General features: G+C 48.0%; 1 protein-coding gene across 3 annotated transcripts in view; it reads left to right on the plus strand.

Moving 5' to 3' along the window:
* LOC144610808 (death-associated protein kinase 2-like) overlaps window positions 1–19729 on the plus strand; it is a 196271-nt gene that overhangs the window by 114915 nt on the left and 61627 nt on the right. For all 3 annotated transcript variants that reach the window (XM_078429727.1, XM_078429726.1, XM_078429725.1), the window contains exons 4-9: window positions 1092–1230; window positions 4625–4751; window positions 7052–7100; window positions 11366–11392; window positions 12600–12752; window positions 15929–15974. In XM_078429727.1, coding sequence (XP_078285853.1) covers window positions 1092–1230; window positions 4625–4751; window positions 7052–7100; window positions 11366–11392; window positions 12600–12752; window positions 15929–15974 — 541 coding nt within the window. The remainder of the gene's footprint in view (window positions 1–1091; window positions 1231–4624; window positions 4752–7051; window positions 7101–11365; window positions 11393–12599; window positions 12753–15928; window positions 15975–19729) is intronic.

The raw sequence follows: 19729 nt of genomic DNA on the forward strand, positions 1-19729 counted from the left end.
GGACTCGCCCAACATTGGGAACATTTTTCCTGCATCTAGCTTGTCCAGTCCTTTTATAATTTTATATGTCTCTATCAGATCCTCTCTCATCCTTCTAAACTCCAGTGAAAAATCAAGTCAAGTCAAGTCAATTTATTTGTATAGCACATTTAAAAACAACCCACGTTGACCAAAGTGCTGCACATCTGACTAGGAAAAAAAGAAACATACAGTGGCAGGCAGCCAAACACAACGGCGCGGCCATCTTGAACAAAATGTTAATTCAATCACCCACAGTCCAACAATAAAAGCACCAAACAGGCACCCAAATTACCCAACCCCAAAAACCCCCCAAAACACAGTCCAACAATAGAAGCATTAAATAGGCATTCAAATCACACACCCCAAAACCCCCAAAAACACAGTCCAACAATAAAAGCATCAAACAGGCACTCAAACCACCCAACCCCAAAAACACACAAAAAAGAAACATCCATCAAAGAAACATCCATCACAGTGAGTCTCCTCCTCCAGTCCTCTCTCTCCTCACTGTGATGGAAGGCCACAATGTCTTTCCCTTCTCCCGCTGTCCTCGCCCGCAGTCAGGTTGTTGTGGTTGCAGGCCGCACCGGACGGTCCACAGCGGGCCGAGCCATCTCCACCTTTGCTGCAATACACAGCTGCTGGCGAGATGGATGAGATCTCCATTGTGCAGGTGTTGGCCATACTGTACACGCCATGGTTTAACATTAACACATGGGGTGGCACGGTGGCGCAGTGGTAGAGTTGCTGCCTCACAGTGCCAGAGACCCGGGTTCAATCTTCACCACGGGCGCTGTCTGTACGGAGTTTGTACGTACAGATTTGCAGGTTAATTGGCTTTGGTACAATTGTAAATTGTCCCTCGTGTGTGCAGGGTGGCGGTAGTGTGTGGGGGTTGCTGGGCGGCACGGACTCGGTGGGCCGAAGGGCCTGTTGCCGCATCGAATCTCTAAACGAAACTAATTAGCGCTTCTTAGTGTGGAGAACACATCATCTCCACAATCACCCACACAACAGTGGATCGATCCTTGGTTAACATTCACTGTAAAAGTAATTTACTCTGCTTTCAGGGTCTCTGGAGGGGAACTCTTTGACTTTCTGGCACAGAAAGAGTCTCTGAGTGAAGAGGAAGCAACAGCGTTTATTAAACAAATCCTGGATGGCGTGAAGTACCTCCATTCCAAGAACATTGCACACTTCGATCTCAAGGTACGGTCCATTACTGACCCATCAATATTATCCTTACAATTTGATCACTTTTAATATTTTCAGGTAGTGTCTTTTCTTATTATTGTTCCCAACCCATAATCTTCAGCAAACAATTTTATCCAAGGCAGTTTTAGCAGTTCTTTAGTTTAGCTTTGAGACACAGCGTGGAAACAGGCCACTCGGCCCACCGAGTCCGCACCAACCAGCGATCCCTGCACACTGACACTATCCCACACACACTAGGGGCGATTTACATTTACAATTAACCTACAAACCTGTATGTCTTTGGAGTGTGGGAGAAAACCGGAGCACCCGGAGAAAACCCATGTAGGTCACGTACAAACTCCGTACAGACAGCACCCGTAGTCAGGATCGAACCAGGGTCTCTGGCGCTGTGAGGCAGCAACGCTACCGCTGCGCCACCAAGATGCTATTGATAATATGGGCTGTGTTTACTCTCTAAGCCACTGTAGTTGCACATTCACTCCAAATATCATATCTTTACTTCCTTATGACACAGAAGGAGGCCATTCAACCCATCGAGTCCATGCTAGCTCGCAGGGCACCCTCATTAGTCCCATTCCCAGTTGAATGTTGTTCATAGTGGAAGCATTGGAGAACATTTTTCAATGTTCTATAGATTCAGGATCAGTTCCTATGGATTGGAGGATAGCAAATGTTATCCCACTTTTTAAGAAAGGAGGGAGAGAGAAAACGGGTAATTATAGACCAGTTAGTCTGACATCAGTGGTGGGGAAGATGCTGGAGTCAATTATAAAAGACGAAATTGCTGAGCATTTGGATGGCAGTAACGGGATCATTCCGAGTCAGCATGGATTTACGAAGGGGAAATCATGCTTGACAAATCTACTGGAATTTTTTGAGGATGTAACTAGGAAAATTGACAGGGGAGAGTCAGTGGATGTGGTGTACCTCGACTTTCAGAAAGCCTTCGACAAGGTCCCACATAGGAGATTAGTGGGCAAAATTAGGGCACATGGTATTGGGGGTAGGGTACTGACATGGATAGAAAATTGGTTGACAGACAGAAAGCAAAGAGTGGGGATAAATGGGGCCCTTTCGGAATGGCAGGCAGTGACCAGTGGGGTACCGCAAGGTTCGGTGCTGGGACCCCAGCTATTTACGATATACATTAATGACTTAGACGAAGGGATTAAAAGTACCATTAGCAAATTTGCAGATGATACTAAGCTGGGGGGTAGTGTGAATTGTGAGGAAGATGCAATAAGGCTGCAGGGTGACTTGGACAGGTTGTGTGAGATGGCGGATACATGGCAGATGCAGTTTAATGTAGATAAGTGTCAGGTTATTCACTTTGGAAGTAAGAATAGAAAGGCAGATTATTATCTGAATGGTGTCAAGTTAGGAGGAGGGGGAGTTCAACGAGATCTGGGTGTCCTAGTGCATCAGTCAATGAAAGGAAGCATGCAGGTACAGCAGGCAGTGAAGAAAGCCAATGGAATGTTGGCCTTCATAACAAGAGGAGTTGAGTATAGGAGCAAAGAGGTCCTTCTACAGTTGTACCGGGCCCTGGTGAGACCGCACCTGGAGTACTGTGTGCAGTTTTGGTCTCCAAATTTGAGGAAGGATATTCTTGCTATGGAGGGCGTGCAGCGTAGGTTCACTAGGTTAATTCCCGGAATGGCGGGACTGTCGTATGTTGAAAGGCTGGAGCGATTGGGCTTGTGTACACTGGAATTTAGAAGGATGAGGGGGGATCTTATTGAAACATATAAGATAATTAGGGGATTGGACACATTAGAGGCAGGAAACATGTTCCCAATGTTGGGGGAGTCCAGAACAAGGGGCCACAGTTTAAGAATAAGGGGTAGGCCATTTAGAACGGAGATGAGGAAGAACTTTTTCAGTCAGAGAGTGGTGAAGGTGTGGAATTCTCTGCCTCAGAAGGCAGTGGAGGCCAGTTTGTTGGATGCTTTCAAGAGAGAGCTGGATAGAGCTCTTAAGGATAGCGGAGTGAGAGGGTATGGGGAGAAGGCAGGAACGGGGTACTGATTGAGAGTGATCAGCCATGATCGCATTAAATGGCGGTGCTGGCTCGAAGGGCTGAATGGCCTACTCCTGCACCTATTGTCTATTATCTATTGTCTAAAGCTCTGTGCAAAACAAGTGCATATTCTGGACTGTGCATTCTGGAATGCTGCTCTAGGGGGAGGTGGCCGAGGGATACATTGTTAGATTGAGGCTTCATCTAACTGTATATAATCTCCTGGCACCATCTCACCAGGGCCTCTTCTATATCCCGCAGCTCCACTCTTGCTCCCCCTCTCCCCATTCATAACAAGGACAGAGTCCCCCTTGTCCTCACCTTCCACCCCATCAGCTGTCGGATAAAACAAATTATCCTCCAACATTTCCGTCACCTCCAATGGGATCCCACTACTGGCCACATCTTCCCATCCCCTCCCCTTTCTGCTTTCCGCAGAGACCGTTCCCTCCGTAACTCCCTGGTCCACTCGTCCCTTCCCACCCAAACCACCCCCTCCCCAGGCACTTTCCCCTGCAACCGCACGAGATGCAACACCTGTCCCTTTACCTCCCCCCTCGACTCCATCCAAGGACCCGAACAGTCTTTCCAGGTGAGACAGAGGTTCACCTGCACCTCCTCCAACCTCATCCATTGTATCCGCTGCTCCAGATGTCAACTTCTCTACATCGGCGAAACCAAACGCAGGCTTGGCGATCGTTTCGCTCAACACCTTCGCTCAGTCCCCCTTAACCAACCTGATCTCCCGGTGGCTCAGCACTTCAACTCCCCCTCCCACTCCCAGTCTGACCTTTCTGTCATGGGCCTCCTCCATTGTCATAGTGAGGCCCAGCGCAAATTGGAGGAACAGCACCTCATATTTCGCTTGGGCAGTTTACAGCCCAGTGGTATGAACATTGACTTCTCTAACTTCAGATAGTTCCTCTGTCCCTCTCTTTCCCCTCTCCCTTCCCAGTTCTCCCACTGTCTTCCTGTCTCCTACTCCATCCTATCTTTGTCCCGCCCCCTCCCCTGACATCAGTCTGAAGAAGGGTCTCGACCTGAAACGTCACCCATTCCTTCTCTCCTGAGATGCTGCCTGACCCGCTGAGTTACTCCAGCATTTTGTGTCTACCAACATAGAGTTACTGAGTTACACACACACACTGAGTTGCTGAGTTACTCCAGCATTTTGTGACTACCAACATATATATACATATATAGGTATACCTTACTCTTCAGTATGATTTGTTGATAATTGCTGGGACTCTAAATATTGGCCATTCCTGTCGAACCTCAATACTCCCTCAAGCTGAGGGTTTGTAATTAAATTGCATTTTGTCCTTGCGACTTAGTTTACCATTCATCTTCTGAAATATCTCTTTTTAGCCTGAAAATATCATGCTTCTTGACAAGATACCTGTTCCACACATCAAACTGATAGACTTTGGCCTCGCTCACAAAATTGAAGCCGGAGTTGAGTTTAAAAACATATTTGGGACGCCCGAGTTTGTTGGTAGGTATAGTTATCATCATTTCAGTTCCAGATCAGGTGTATTATCAAATTTAATGTCTTTTAGGGAAGATATGACATTAAATCGAACGGTATGTCAGAGAATGCATTGTGTGGAAAGGAACTGCAGATGCTGGTTTTTGTCTACAAAATGCTGGAGTAACTCAGCAGGTCAGGCAGCATCTCTGGAGAGAAGGGATGGGTGACGTTTCGGGTCGAGACCCTTCTTCAGACTGAAGATGACTCCAGGGTCTCGACCTGAAATGTCATCCATTCTGCCAGAGAAGCTGCCTGTTCCGCTTAGTTACTCCAGCATGTTGTGTCTGTATGCATTGTTCAGTCTGTTGTAGTTCATAGGTGCAGCATGGTCCAAAGTCCCTTCAACCCACCGAGTCCGTCCCGACCAGCAATTACCCCTTCACATTGGTTCTGTGTGATCCCAATTTTGCAGCCACTCCCTGCACACCAGGGAACACTAACCTACACGCACGCACACGCCTGGGGATGTGGGAGGGATCCGCAGCACCCAGAGGACATCCACACGGTCACAGGGAACGTGCAAACTCCACACAGACTGCACCCGAGGTCAGCATTGAACCTGGGTTTGTGGCGCTGTGAGGCAGCGGCTCCACCCGCTGCACCAACGTGCTGCTCAAGGCTGCTAACATCAGCATTCATCAGGGGGGAAACTGGGGGGAGGTGCAGTGTAAATCAGGCAGTATTGCATCGGGATACACTGGGCACTGGTCACAGTCCACACACTGGGCACACTGGGCACTGGACACACTGGACACTGGTCACAGTCCACACACTGGTCACACTGGATAAACTGGGCACACTGGGCACTGGTCACAGTCCACACACTGGTCACACTGGGCACTGGTCACACTGGACACTGGACACACTGGGCACTGGACATACTGGGCACTGGTCACAGTCCACACACTGGTCACACTGGACACACTGGACACTGGTCACAGTCCACACACTGGTCACACTGGATAAACTGGGCACTAGACACTGGTCACACTGCACACACTGGACACTGGTCACAGTCCACACACTGGTCACACTGCACACACTGGACACTGGACACACTAGACACTGGTCACAGTCCACACACTGGGCACTGGATACACTGGTCGCACTGGATACACTGGTCACACTGGGCACTGGTCACACTGGATACACTGGACACACTGGACACTGGTCACACCGGATACACTGGACACTGGTCACACTGGATACTGGTCACACTGGATACCTGTCACACTGGACATCTGTCGCCCTGGATGCCCGTCACGTGCCCGTTTAATGTTGTGATGCACTGATAACTGAATTTTGGATCAATCAGATAACAGACTGGAGAAATAATCCTGACTTTTTTCCCGTCACACCCAACAACTTGCCCCTGTCTTTGTATGGGAAGGAACTGCAGACGCTGGTTTACAATGAAGACAGACACAAAATGCTGGAGTAACTCAGCGGGACGGGCAGCATCTCTGGAGAAGGGTTTCGACCCAAAACATCACCTATTCCTTTTCACCAGAGATGCTGCCCGGCCGGCTGAGTTACTGCCTGGCCCACTGTGTTACTGCCTGGCTCACTGAGCTGCTGTCTGGCCCACTGAGTTAATGCCTGGTCTACTGAGTTACTGCCTGGCCCACTGAGTTAATGCCTGGTCTACTGAGTTACTGCCTGGCCCACTGAGTTAATGCCTGGTCTACTGAGTTACTGCCTGGCCCACTGTGTTACTGCCTGGCCCACTGAGCTGCTGTCTGGCCCACTGAGTTAATGCCTGGTCTACTGAGTTACTGCCTGGCCCACTGAGTTAATGCCTGGTCTACTGAGTTACTGCCTGGCCCAACGAGTTACTGCCTGGTCTACTGAGTTACTGACTGTCCCACTGAGCTGCTGCCTGGCCCACTGAGCTGCCGCCTGGCCCACTGAGTTACTGTGTCTATTTGCTCGTCTTTGTTCCACTTTCTAGTTCTCTGCATTTCCAGCTCACCAGTGACCTGCTGCTCGCCTCTGCAGTCTCTGCTCTTCACTTACATTGTTTATGGTCTCGCATACAAATATAATGTGTAGGAAGGAACTGCAGATGCCGGTTTACACCGAAGACAGACACAAAAAGCTGGAGTAACTCAGCGGGGACAGGCAGCATCTCTGGAGGGAAGGGGTGGGTGTCGTTTTGGGTCCAGACCCTTCTGCAGACTCAAATGTAAAGGTTGTAGTAAGTGATAACTTTGATGGTTCTTTCATATTTTTGATTTTTGTTCTGGTGTGTGTCCACATTCCAGCTCCGGAAATTGTGAATTATGAACCTCTCGGGCTGCCAGCAGATATGTGGTGAGTGTTTATATCTAAAGGTGCGTGGGAATGCCTTTAACTTCCAACTCTGGTCGAGAATCTTAAAAAGTCTTTGACATTTCGGGAGGCACGGTGGCGCAGCGGTAGAGTTGCTGCCTCACAGCGCCGGAGACCCGGGTTCGATCCCAACTACGGGTGCTGTCTGTACGGAGTTTGTACGTTCTCCCCGTGACCTGCGTGGGCTTTCCCCAGGTGCTCCGGTTTCCTCCCACACTCCAAACACCCACAGGTTTGTGGGTTAATTGGCTTCGGTAAAGATTATAAATTGTCCCTAGTGTTCAGGATAGCGTTAGTGTGTTGGGATCGCTGGTTGGCGTGGACTCAATGGGCCGAAGAGCCTGTTTCTGTGCTGTATCTCTAAACTAAACTAAACTTAACTTAACATTACTATTTAAGGATATAGAACTGCCATGACCCACAATGCACTGTTCTCCACAGGCAGGGGCCGTCAGAGGACCTGATTGGTGTCTAGTTTTACATCCTGTGTTAAAATGCATGAGAATTAAACACACAAGGGTGAAAGTTTCATTAATTTACGTGCAGTTGAGAGTGAAAACTCTGTAGCTCAACGGATGTTTGGGCGTTGAAATCTCAAGACTACTCTTAATGCTGAAAGATTGGTATTAATTTCAGGATTAGCAGAATCCAACCGTCCCGGGGAAGTTTCATATTAGAGTCATGGAAGTCACACAGCGTAGCAACAGGCCCTTCGGCCCAACTTCCCCATGCTGACCACGATTTCCCATCAGTCCGCGTTTGGCCCATATCTCTCAAAACCTTATGTGCAGGAAGGAACTGCAGATGTTAGTTTACACCGAAGATAGACACAAAATGCTGGAGTAACTCAGCGGGACAGGCAGCATCTCTGGGTAGAAGGAATGGGTGACCTTTTGGCTCTGAAGAAGGGTCTTAACCTAAACATAGAAAATAGTTGCAGGACGAGGCCATTTGGCCCTTCAAACCAGCACCGCCATTCATTGTGATCATGGCTGATCATCCACAATCAGTAACCCGTGCCTGCCTTCTCCCCATATCCCGTGATTCCATCACCCATTCCTTCTATCCAGAGATGCTGCCTTTCCCGCTGAGTTACTCCAGCATTTTGTGCCTATCCCTCAAAACCTTTCCCATCTTTATATCTGTCCGTGTCTTTTAAATGCTGGAGTTTTCAACAATCAGACTCATTGTGGTTAGAGTACTTGATTTTAATTAGCTTGTAACATCGAAGGCCATTCATCCCATTGAGTCCATGCTTGCCCTCGGACCAGCCCCATCAGTCCCATTGCTCCACATTTCTCTGTAATCTGTTCTCTCGCGCATGACCATCAACTCCCCTCTGATTTTTCCTCATCTCTGTTCTAAATGGCCTATCCCTTATTCTTAAACAGGGGCCACAGTTTAAGAATAAGGGGTAGGCCATTTAGAGATGAGGAAAAACTTTTTTAGTCACAGAGTTGTGATTCTGTGAAATTCTCTGCCTCAGAGGGCAGTGGAGGCCAATTCTCTGAATACATTCAAGAGAGAGCTAGATAGAGTTCTTAAGGATAGCGGAGTCAGGGGGTATGGGGAGAAAGCAGGAACGGGGTACTGATTGAGAATGATCAGCCATGATCACATTGAATGGCCGTGCTGGCTCGAAGGGCCGAATGGCCCACTCCTGCACCTATTGTCTATTGTCTATTGTCTATTGATTCTCCTGCCACCCACCTTGTGATACCACAAGTAATTAACCAGCTGTTGATTGAAGGGGCATACTTTTAAGGTGAGAAGGGGGAAATGGACAATAGGTGCAGCAGGAGGCCATTCGGCCCTTCGAGCAGCACCACCATTCAATGTGATCATGGCTGATCATTCTCAATCAGTACCCCGTTCCTGCCTTCTCCCCATACCCCCTGACTCCGCTATCCTTAAGAGCTCTATCTAGCTCTCTCTTGAATGCATTCAGAGAATTGGCCTCCACTGCCTTCTGAGGCAGAGAATTCCACAGATTTACAACTCTCTGACTGAAAAAGTTTTTCCTCATCTCCGTTCTAAATGGCCGACCCCTTATTCATAAACTGTGGCTCTTGTTCTGGACTCCCCCAACATTGGGAACATGTTTCCTGCCTCTAACGTGTCTAACCCCTTAATAATCTCATACGTTTCGATAAGATCTCCTCTCATCCTTCTAAATTCCAGTGTATACAAGCCTAGTCGCTCCAGTCTTTCAACATACGACAGTCCCGCCATTCCGGGAATTAACCTAGTCAACGTACGCTGCACTCCCTCAATAGCAAGAATATCCTTCCTCAAATTTGGAGACCAAAACTGCACACAGTACTCCAGGTGCGGTCTCACTAGGGCCCTGTACAACTGCAGAAGGACCTCTTTGCTCCTATACTCAACTCCTCTTGTTATGAAGGTCAACATTCCATTGGCTTTCTTCACTGCCTGCTGTACCTGCATGCTTCCTTTCAGTGACTGATGCACTAGGACACCCAGATCTCGTTGTACGTCCCCTTTTCCTAACTTGACACAATTCAGATAATAATCTGCCTTTTTATTCTTACCACCAAAGTAGATAACCTCACACTTATCCACATTAAACTGCATCTGCCATGCATCCGCCCACTCACACAACCTGTCCAAGTCACCCTGCAACCTCATAGCATCTTCCTCACAGTTCACACTACCACCCAGCTTTGTATCATCTGCAAATTTGCTAATGGTACTTTTAATCCCTTCATCCCTTGAAGGAGATGTCTAGTGCAAGTTTGTCTTTGCGCACAGAGTGGTGGGTGCTTGGCACGCATTGCCAGGTCTAGTGTTGGGGTAGAGACAGTAGTGGTGTTTAAGAGGCTTTTGGACAGGCACGAGGATAGGCAGGGAATGGAGTGGTTTGGACCACACACTGGCAGATGAGATTAGTTCGGCTTGGCGTCATGTTTGGAACAAACATTAGCATAAGCTTGGATGGAGTGGATGTGGAGAGAACGTTCCCACTAGTGGGAGAGTCTAGGACTAGAGGTCACAGCCTCAGAATTAAAGGACGTTCCATTAGGAAGGTGATGAGGAGAAACTTCTTGAGAGGGTGGTGAATCTGTGGGATTCTTTGCCACAGAAGGCTGTGGAGGCCACATTAGGTGTATATATATAATAATAATAATAATAATAATATTCATTTATTGTCATTGCAACGAGTACAACGAAATTAAAAAATAGCCAATCCTGACGGTGCGTACAAACATATATGCAATAAATGCAAAAACAAATAAATACATAAATACAATTAAATACAATTATATTAAGTACAAGATTTTTTAACGGTGTTGCCTAGTGCAAAGGTAGAGTTCAGTGTATAGATATTTAAAGCAGAGATAGATAGATTCTTGATTAGTGCGGGTGTCAGAGGTTACGGGGAGAAGGCAGGAGAATGGGGTTAGGAGGGAGAGAGAGTTCAAGGGGCAGGAACGGGCTACTGATTATGGATGATCAGCCATGATCACAGTGAATGGCGGTGCTGGCTCGAAGGGCCGAATTACTTACTCCTGCATCTATTGTCTATTGTCTATTGCATGGCGGAGTAGACTAGATGGGCCGAATGGCCTAATTCTGCTCCTATCACTTATGACCTTATGAACATTGTGGGTGGAAGGGCCTGCTCGTGTGGCATCTGTCAACCCACACATCTTTTGGGACAACTCACGGAGTCACACGGAGAGAGAGTATGCAGATCCCACAGTCAGCTCTAGAGGTGACTATCCAAGCCTGGCCCAGTGAGGCAACAGCACTGCCTGCTGCCGAACCACTGTGCTACACTTAAGGTAATTGGGCGTCACGGTGGCGCAGCGGTAGAGTTGCCGCCTTACAGCGAATGCAGCGCCGGAGACCCGGGTTCCATCCCGACTACGGGTGCTGTCTGTACGGAGTTTGTACGTTCTCCCCGTGACCTGCGTGGGTTTTCTCCGAGATCTTCAGTTTCCTCCAAAGACGTGCAGGTATGTAGGTTAATTGGCTGGGTAAATGTAAAAATTTGTCCCTAGTGGGTGCAGGATAGTGTTAATGTGCGGGGATCGCTGGTCGGCGCGGACCCGGTGGGCCGAAGGGCCTGTTTCCGCGCTGTATCTCTAAACTAAACTAAACTAAACTAATAGAAATGAAATGAACCCGAAGAAATATTATGTGTAATTCTCAAATGAACAATTTGATCACTTCAGTTCTTTCACTGCTTATCAAATAATAAATATGACCTTTGTGTTTTTCAGGAGCATCGGTGTGATTACCTACATTCTGTAAGTATTTTTTTTTATTTAAAAAAAATGTAGATGGTGTCAAATCCTCACCTTGATCTGAATGTAATAAACACACTTCAAGGACGCTGAACATAAACACTTTGTTTTAGAAACATAGAAACATAGAAAATAGGTGCAAGAGGTGGCCACTTGGCCCTTCGAGCCAGCACCGCCATTCATTGTGATCATGGCTGATCATCCACAATCAGTAACCCGTGCCTGCCTTCTCCCCATATCCCTTGATTCCACTAGCCCCTAGAGCTCTATCTAACTCTCTTTTAAATTCATCCAGTGAATTGGCCTCCACTGCCCTCTGTGGCAGAGAATTCCACAAATTCACAACTCTCTGGGTGAAAATAGTTTTTTCTCACCTCAGTTTTAAATGGCCTCCCCTTTATTCTTAGACTGTGTGGCTCCTGGTTCTGGCCTCCCCCAACATTGGGAACATTTTTCCTGCATCTAGCTTGTCCAGTCCTTTCATAATTGTATATGATTTATACGTTTCTGCCTTTCCTTCACACCCTGGCAGCATGTCCAAAATTCCCACATCTAAACCACATATCAGGATCTTACAGAGGTGTATAAAATCATGAGAGGAATAGATCGGGTAGATGCACAGAGTCTCTTGCCCAGAGTAGGGGAATCGAGGACCAGAGGACATAGGTTTAAGGTGAAGGGGAAAAGATTTAATAGGAATCTGAGGGGTAACCTTTCTACACAAAGGGTGGTGGGTGAATGGAACGAGCTGCCAGAGGAGGTAGTTGAGGCTGGGACTATCGCAACATTTAAGAAACAGTTAGACAGGTACATGGATAGGGCAAGTTTGGAAGGTTTAGGACCAAACGTGGGCAGGTGGAACTAGTGTGGCTGGGACATTGTTGACCGGTGTGGGCAAGTTGGGCTGAAGGGCCTGTTTCCACACTGTATCACTCTATGACTAGTGTAGCTGGGACATGTTGGCTGGTGTGGGCAAGTTGGGCTGAAGGGCCTGTTTCCACACTGTATCACTCTATGACTATTGTAGCTGGGACATGTTGGCCAGTGTGGACAAGTTGGGCCGAAGGGCCTGTTTCCACACTGTATCACTCTATGACTATAAATGATATTTGTTTATGACATTGGGATCAGGGCATGGGTCTGACATGTTGGGGGTTTGAGTGAGGATGCCGCAGGTTATACAGCAGTTTTGTTTGTCACTGTGGGACAGGTTAAGTGGGGCTTCCCCCTTCCTTGGAGAAAGCAAGCAGGAAACGCTGGCCAACATCTCCGCTATGAACTACGAATTTGACGAAGAGTTCTTCAGTCACACGAGTGAACTGGCGAAGGACTTCATCAAAAACCTTCTAGTGAAAGACACCAGGTAAGGACTGCCATTTGGTTAATGTGTGATTCATTCCTCTGTGCAGTCAACATCGACACACACAATCTGTGTAGGAAAATAACTGCAGATGCTGGTACAAACCGAAGGTATCTGCTTTCCGCAGAGACCGTTTCTGCTTTCTTTCTGCGTTCCGCAGAGACCGTTCCCTCCATAACTCCCTGGTCCACTCGTCCCTTCCCACCCAAACCACCCCCTCCCCAGGCACTTTCCCCAGCAGGAGATGCAACACCTGTCCCTTTACCGCCCTCCTCGACTCCATCCAAGGACCCAAACAGTCTTTCCAGGTGAGGCAGAGGTTCACCTGCACCTCCTCCAACCTCATCTATTGTATCCGCTGCACTAGATGTCAAATTCTCTACATCGGCGAGACCAAACGCAGGCTCGGCGATCGTTTCGCTCAACACCTGCGCTCAGTCCGCCTTAACCAACCTGATCTCCCGGTGGCTCAGCACTTCAACTTCCCCTCCCACTCCCAGCCTGACCTTTCTGTCTTGGGCCTCCTCCAGTGCCGTAGTGAGGCCCAGCGCAAATTGGAGGAACAGCACCTCATATTTTGCTTGCGCAGCTTGCAGCCCAGTGGTATGAACATTAACTTCTCCAACTTTAGATAGTTCCTCTGTCCCTCTCTTCCCCTCCCCCTTCCCAGTTCTCCCTCTATCTTCCTGTCTCCACCTATATCCTTCCTTTGTCCCGCCCCCCCTGACATCAGTCTGAAGAAGGGTCTCGACCCGAAACATCACCCATTCCTTCTCTCCTGAGATGCTGCCTGACCCGCTGAGTTACTCCAGCATTTTGTGATACCTTTGACACACACAATCGCTCAGCTGAGGTTTTTCATAAGTTCATAAGTGATAGGAGCAGAATTAGGCCATTCGGCCCATCAAGTCTACTCGGCCATTCAATCATGGCTGACCTATCCCTCCCTCCTAACCCCATTCTCCTGCCTTCTCCCCGTAACCTCTGACACCCGTACTAATCAAGAATCTACCTTTGCTTTAAAAATATCCACTGACTTGGCACTGTGAGTCAGCAGCTCTACCCGCTGCACCACTGTTCCGCATTGATTGCGAAGTGACTGAGTATAATGGTGCTTTGTGCAGGCCCACCTAGAAGGGCTTAATGCCGATATCATGCAAGCCAGGGGTTATCCTGAACCCACAGCTTGTTGGTCTACAGAGACAGGCAGGCAACTGGATTCCAGGGACAGAGGCGTGTGTACGGGTTGATGTCTGTCTCGCGTCTCGCCATGGCAACTAAATTATCATCAGTTTTCCGTGTGTTCTTAGCTGTTATTGTTGACTCGTCTGCTGGGAGCAGTGCTGGTTGTGCAGTCTCTCAGCAGCGGGAAGGAAGGACCTCTTATATCGCTCCTTCACGCACTTGGGGTGAAGGAGTCTGTCACTGAAGGAGCTACTCAGTGCAATGACAGTGACCTGCATGGGGTGGGAGTCGTTGTCCAGCAGCGATGTTAACTTTGCCATCATCCTCCTCTCTCCCACCACCTGCACTGAGTCGAGGGGGCAACCCAGGACAGAGTTGGCCTGCGTGCTACGATCAGAGAGCTTGTCAGTGAGGAACATGAGCAAGCAGCAGCAGGCAGATTCTGACCCAGGCTTCCACCTACTGCTCGTGGTACCAACAGCTTGAGCTGTTGCCCAGTGATTGGCTGTGTTTCGCTGTGATACAGGCACGTTTGGGCCAGTTTGAACACATTGCGTGTGTGGATCCTAGAATGAGCTGAGAATCTCTGTTTCACTATCGTAACGTGAGCTGAGCTTGTTGACAATAGCAGTGGCCATTTCCCTCTCCTCAGGCCCCTCACACACACACACACACACACACACACACACACACACACGAACACTCACACACACGCACACACACACTCACACACACACACACACACACACACACACACACACGCACACGCACACGCACACACACACACACACGCACACACACACACTCACACACACGCACACACACACACACACACACACACACACACACACGAACACGAACACACGCACACACACACACACACACACACACGCACACACACACGAACACTCACACACACACACACACACACTCACACACGCACATACACACACACACACACACACACACACACACACACACACTCACACACACACACACACACACACACACTCACACACACACACACACACACACACACACAGGCAGAAGCTTCACCACATAGAAACATAGAAAATAGGTGCAGGAGGAGGCCATTTGGCTCTTCGAGCCAGTACCGCCATTCATTGTGATCATGGCTGATCACCAACAATCAGTACCCCGTTCCTGCTTTCTCCCCATACCACGGGCAATAGATATTTGTTCATAGAAGATGTCCACATCCCATAAATGAGGAAAACAAACAGAGATAATATCTGCAGGAAAGAACTGCAATCAAAGATAGACACAAAATGCTGGAGTAACTCAGCGGGACAGGCAGCATCTCTGGAGAGAAGGAATGGGAGAACCTTCTTCAGATAATGTCTCCCCCCACCAAACGCCAGCTCCCCCTGCTGCAAATGAAGGGGCAGCTTTCACGATTGTGGGCATGAGTGGTGATCTTTGAAGAGTCACTGGAGTCAAGAGTGTTCCCAGAGGACGGGAAAGTTGTACATGTGACTCCATTGTTCAGGAAGGGAGTGAAGCAAAAGAGGGGAAACTATAGGCCGGCTAGCCAGACTTCAGTCCATTATTAAGGATGAGGTTTCACATGATCAAATAGGCCAAAGTCAGCATGGTTTTGTGAAGGGGAGATCTTGCCTGACAAATCTGTTGGAATTCTTTGAGGAAGTAAATAACAGGATAGATAAGGCAGGCCAGGTGAGGCGGGAGAATGGGGTTGAGAGGGAAAGATTGATCAGCCATGAATTGGCTATTGATCATCAAAACAGTAGACTCGATGGGCCGAATAGCCTAATTCTGCTCCTATGACTTACGAACTTATAAATCTCCCATTTGTGTGCAAGTCCCAAACTTGCTTCTCATGACAAGACTCCATCTTAGTCTAACAGTGCTTGTGTTATGTCATTTGGAAATATGTCTTCTTTCATTTGAAACCTGATTTAATTAACAAGTAAAATTTTGGACCCAATTCTGAAGACTTTTGTTTTATTTAGGAAAAGGCTAAACATAAAAGATGCTCTTTCACACCCATGGATAATGGTAAGTCGTAACATTAACAGAACTCCTTGTGTTGTGTGTGTCATTGTTATCTAACTGACTGCGTATTAACATGCATGCTTTGAAAAAAGTGCAGTGATTTTAATTTTCTGATTCTGCACGAACCATTGGAAACTTTACTCACTTGAAATGTTCTTAGAATTGAACGTGATTTTTATACAACGGCCTTTTTGTATTTCATGTATTCTCCTGTTCCAAACCGTATTCAAGTTTTCCAAGGTACTAGACCAAGTGAACCCGTTGGGCCCAAACCTCTCCTGCATTGGTGCAGCACCCTCTCCTCTCCTCCCCCACCCTCACCTCCACTCATTCCCCCTCCCCCTTTCCCCCCTCCCCCTCCACAGATGCTGCCTGACCTGTTGAGTTCTTCCAGCACTGTGTTTTTGCTCTGCACACAACGGTCGCTGCCAACCTTGGCTGTTCTCGGAGTTACAGTGCCAACACATGGCCCGGATTGTTACAGTGCCAACACATGGCCCAGATTGTTACAGTGCCAACACATGGCCCAGATTGTTACAGTGCCAACACATGGCCCGGATTGTTACAGTGCCAACACATGGCCCAGATTGTTACAGTGCCAACACATGGCCCGGATCGTTACAGTGCCAACACATGGCCCGGATTGTTACAGTGCCAACACATGGCCCAGATTGTTACAGTGCCAACACATGGCCCTGATTGTTACAGTGCCAACACATGGCCCGGATTGTTACAGTGCCAACACATGGCCCAGATTGTTACAGTGCCAACACATGGCCCGGATTGTTACAGTGCCAACACATGGCCCGGATTTAGTGGGATGGAGCCAGCTGCCCAGGATTGCCAGCCACAACTCCATTGCCCTGGACGGCCGGCGTGTGATCACGCGGGTGATGGTTCCTGGCTGGCACCATTCCAACAGAGTCGAAAGGCCCGAAGGGGCACTGGGACCTCGAGCAATGTAACGAATCCTCAAAACAATGGCACAGCGGTAGAGTTGCTGCCTCACAGCGCCAGAGACCCGGGTTCCATCCCGACTAAGGACGCCGTCTGTACGGAGTTTGTACGTTCTCCCCATGACCTGCGTGGGTTTTCTCCGAGATCTTCGGTTTCCTCCCACACTCCAAAGACGTACAGGTTTGTAGGTTAATTGGCTGGGCAAATGTAAAATAAAAATTGTGCCTAGTGTGTGTAGGATAGTGTTAATGCGCAGGGATCGCTGGTCAATGCGGACTCGGTGTGCAAAGGGCCTGTTTCCATGCTGTATCTCTAAACTAAAACTCTAAACCCTCTCCCATAGCACCCTCTGGAAACTCAAGGCAAGACCAGACCTGCTGGCAGCTTTGTCGCCTGTCAAAGTTCATAAATTCATAAATGATCGGAGCAGAAGTAGGCCATTCGGCCCATCAAGTCTACTCCGCCATTCAATCACGGCTGATCTATCTCTCCCTCCTAATCCCGTTCTCCTGCCTTCTCCCCATAACCCCTGACACCCGTACCAATCAAGAATCCATCTATCTCTGCCTTAAAAATATCCATTGACTTGGCCTCCTCAGCCTTCTGTGGCAAAGAATTCCACAGATTCACCACCCTCTGACTAAAGAAATTCCTCCCCATCTCCTTTCTAAAGGAGCGTCCTTTTATTCTGAGGCTGTGCCCTCTGGTCCCAGACTCTCCCACAAGTGGAAACGTCCTCTCCACATCCACTCTATTCAGGCCATTCACTATTCTGTAAAATCCAACAAGTACGGTCAACATCAATACAATACAAGCTGGAGAAACTGAGGGTGTCAGGTAGCATCTGTGGAGAGAAGAGAAGAGAACAGTGGATGTTTCAGATCAGGCCCCTTCTCACACATTCAACCCTTTTGAATGTGCCTGACATAGAAACAGAAACATAGAAAATAGATGCAGGAGGAGGCCATTTGGCCCTTCGAGCCAGCACCACCATTCATTATGATCATGGCTGATCATCCACAATCAGTAACCTGTGCCTGCCTTCTCCCCATATCCCTTGATTCCACTAGCCCCTAGAGCTCTATCTAACTCTCTTAAATCCATCCAGTGAATTGGCCTCTACTGCCCTCTGTGGCAGAGAATTCCACAAATTCACAACTCCCTGGGTGAAAAAGTTTTTTCTCACCTCAGTTTTAAATGGCCTCCCCTTTATTCTTAGACTGCGGCCCCCTTCAGAGAGATTTAAGATCTCTAAAAATGAATAAATTAAATTTAAAATGTTTAGTGAAAAGAAAATGAGCCCAGAACTTATCTAAACCACTTGAATATTATTGTCAAACTTAATGTCAATATAAATCATTTAGTAGAATGTAACTTTCCCTCTCTTAGTAAAAGGCAACAATTGTGTTTACAATGAGCAGGGTCTTTTCACCCAGAAAATGATCTTGCATGTGTTTTATATTTGTAATGATACAGGAGGCCGTTCGGCCCCTTGGATCCATGCTGACCCCCAGTGGGCAATTCCATCAGTCTCATTTCAATCCCCCTCGCTGTATCCCTGCAACGTAGTTCACTCACACGTCATGTGTGGGAAGGATCTGCAGATGCTGGTTTCAAGAAAGCCAATGGAATGTTGGCCTTCACAACAAGAGGAGTTGAGTATAGGAGCAAAGAGGTCCTTCTGCAGTTGTACAGAGCCCTAGTGAGACCGCACCTGGAGTACTGTGTGCAGTTTTGGTCTCCAAATTTGAGGAAGGACATTCTTGCTATTGAGGGCGCGCAGCGTAGGTTCACTAGGTTAATTCCCGGAATGGCGGGACTGTCGTATGTTGAAAGACTGGAGCGACTAGGCTTGTATACACTGGAATTTAGAAGGATGAGAGGGGATCTTATTGAAACGTATAAAATTATTAAGGGATTGGACATGTTAGAGGCAGGAAACATGTTCCCAATGTTGGGGGAGTCCAGAACCAGGGGCCACAGTTTAAGAATAAGTTTAAGAAGGTCGGTCATTTAGAACGGAGATGAGGAAAAACTTTTTCAGTCAGAGAGTTGTAAAACTGTGGAATTCTCTGCCTCAGAAGGCAGTGGAGGCCAATTCTCTAGATGCTTTCAAGAGAGAGCTCTTAAGGATAGCGGAGTGAGGGGATATGGGGAGAAAGCAGGAACGGGGTACTGATTGTGAATGATCAGCCATGATCACATTGAATGGCGGTGCTGGCTCGAAGGGCCGAATGGCCTACTCCTGCACCTATTGTCTATTGTCAACCGAAGATAGACATAGAATGCTGGAGTAACTCAGCGGGACAGGCAGCATCTCTGGAGAGAAGGAATGGGTGACGTTTCGGGTCGAGACCCTTCTTCAGACTGTCCCACTGAGTTACTCCAGCATTTTGTGTCCATCCCTCACCCTTCAACTCCTCTCTGATTCTTTCTACCACTACCAACTAAGGGTTAATTTGCTGTGGTCAATGAAATTACCAACAATGCTTTGGGATATTAGTTAGTTTAGTTTTGTTGTCAAGTGCAACGAGGTACAGTGGAAAGCTTTTGTTGTGTGCTAACCAGTCAGCGGAAAGACAACACATGAGTACAGTTGAGCCATTTACTGTGTACAGATACACGACACATGGAAGGGAGGTTGGTTTGTGTGATGGTTGGAGCTGAGCCCACAATTTGGTGCAAGGGATATGAGAGGGAACCGGAGGGTGCAGCAAATGGTGTCACAGCTAGACATTCGTCAGCTCTGGATTGAACCAGCTTACCTGGAACAGAGAGGTGCTAGCAATGACCACTGACCA

Source organism: Rhinoraja longicauda, chromosome 38 (assembly GCF_053455715.1).
Source record: "Rhinoraja longicauda isolate Sanriku21f chromosome 38, sRhiLon1.1, whole genome shotgun sequence".
NCBI classification, from domain to species: Eukaryota; Metazoa; Chordata; class Chondrichthyes; order Rajiformes; family Arhynchobatidae; genus Rhinoraja; species Rhinoraja longicauda.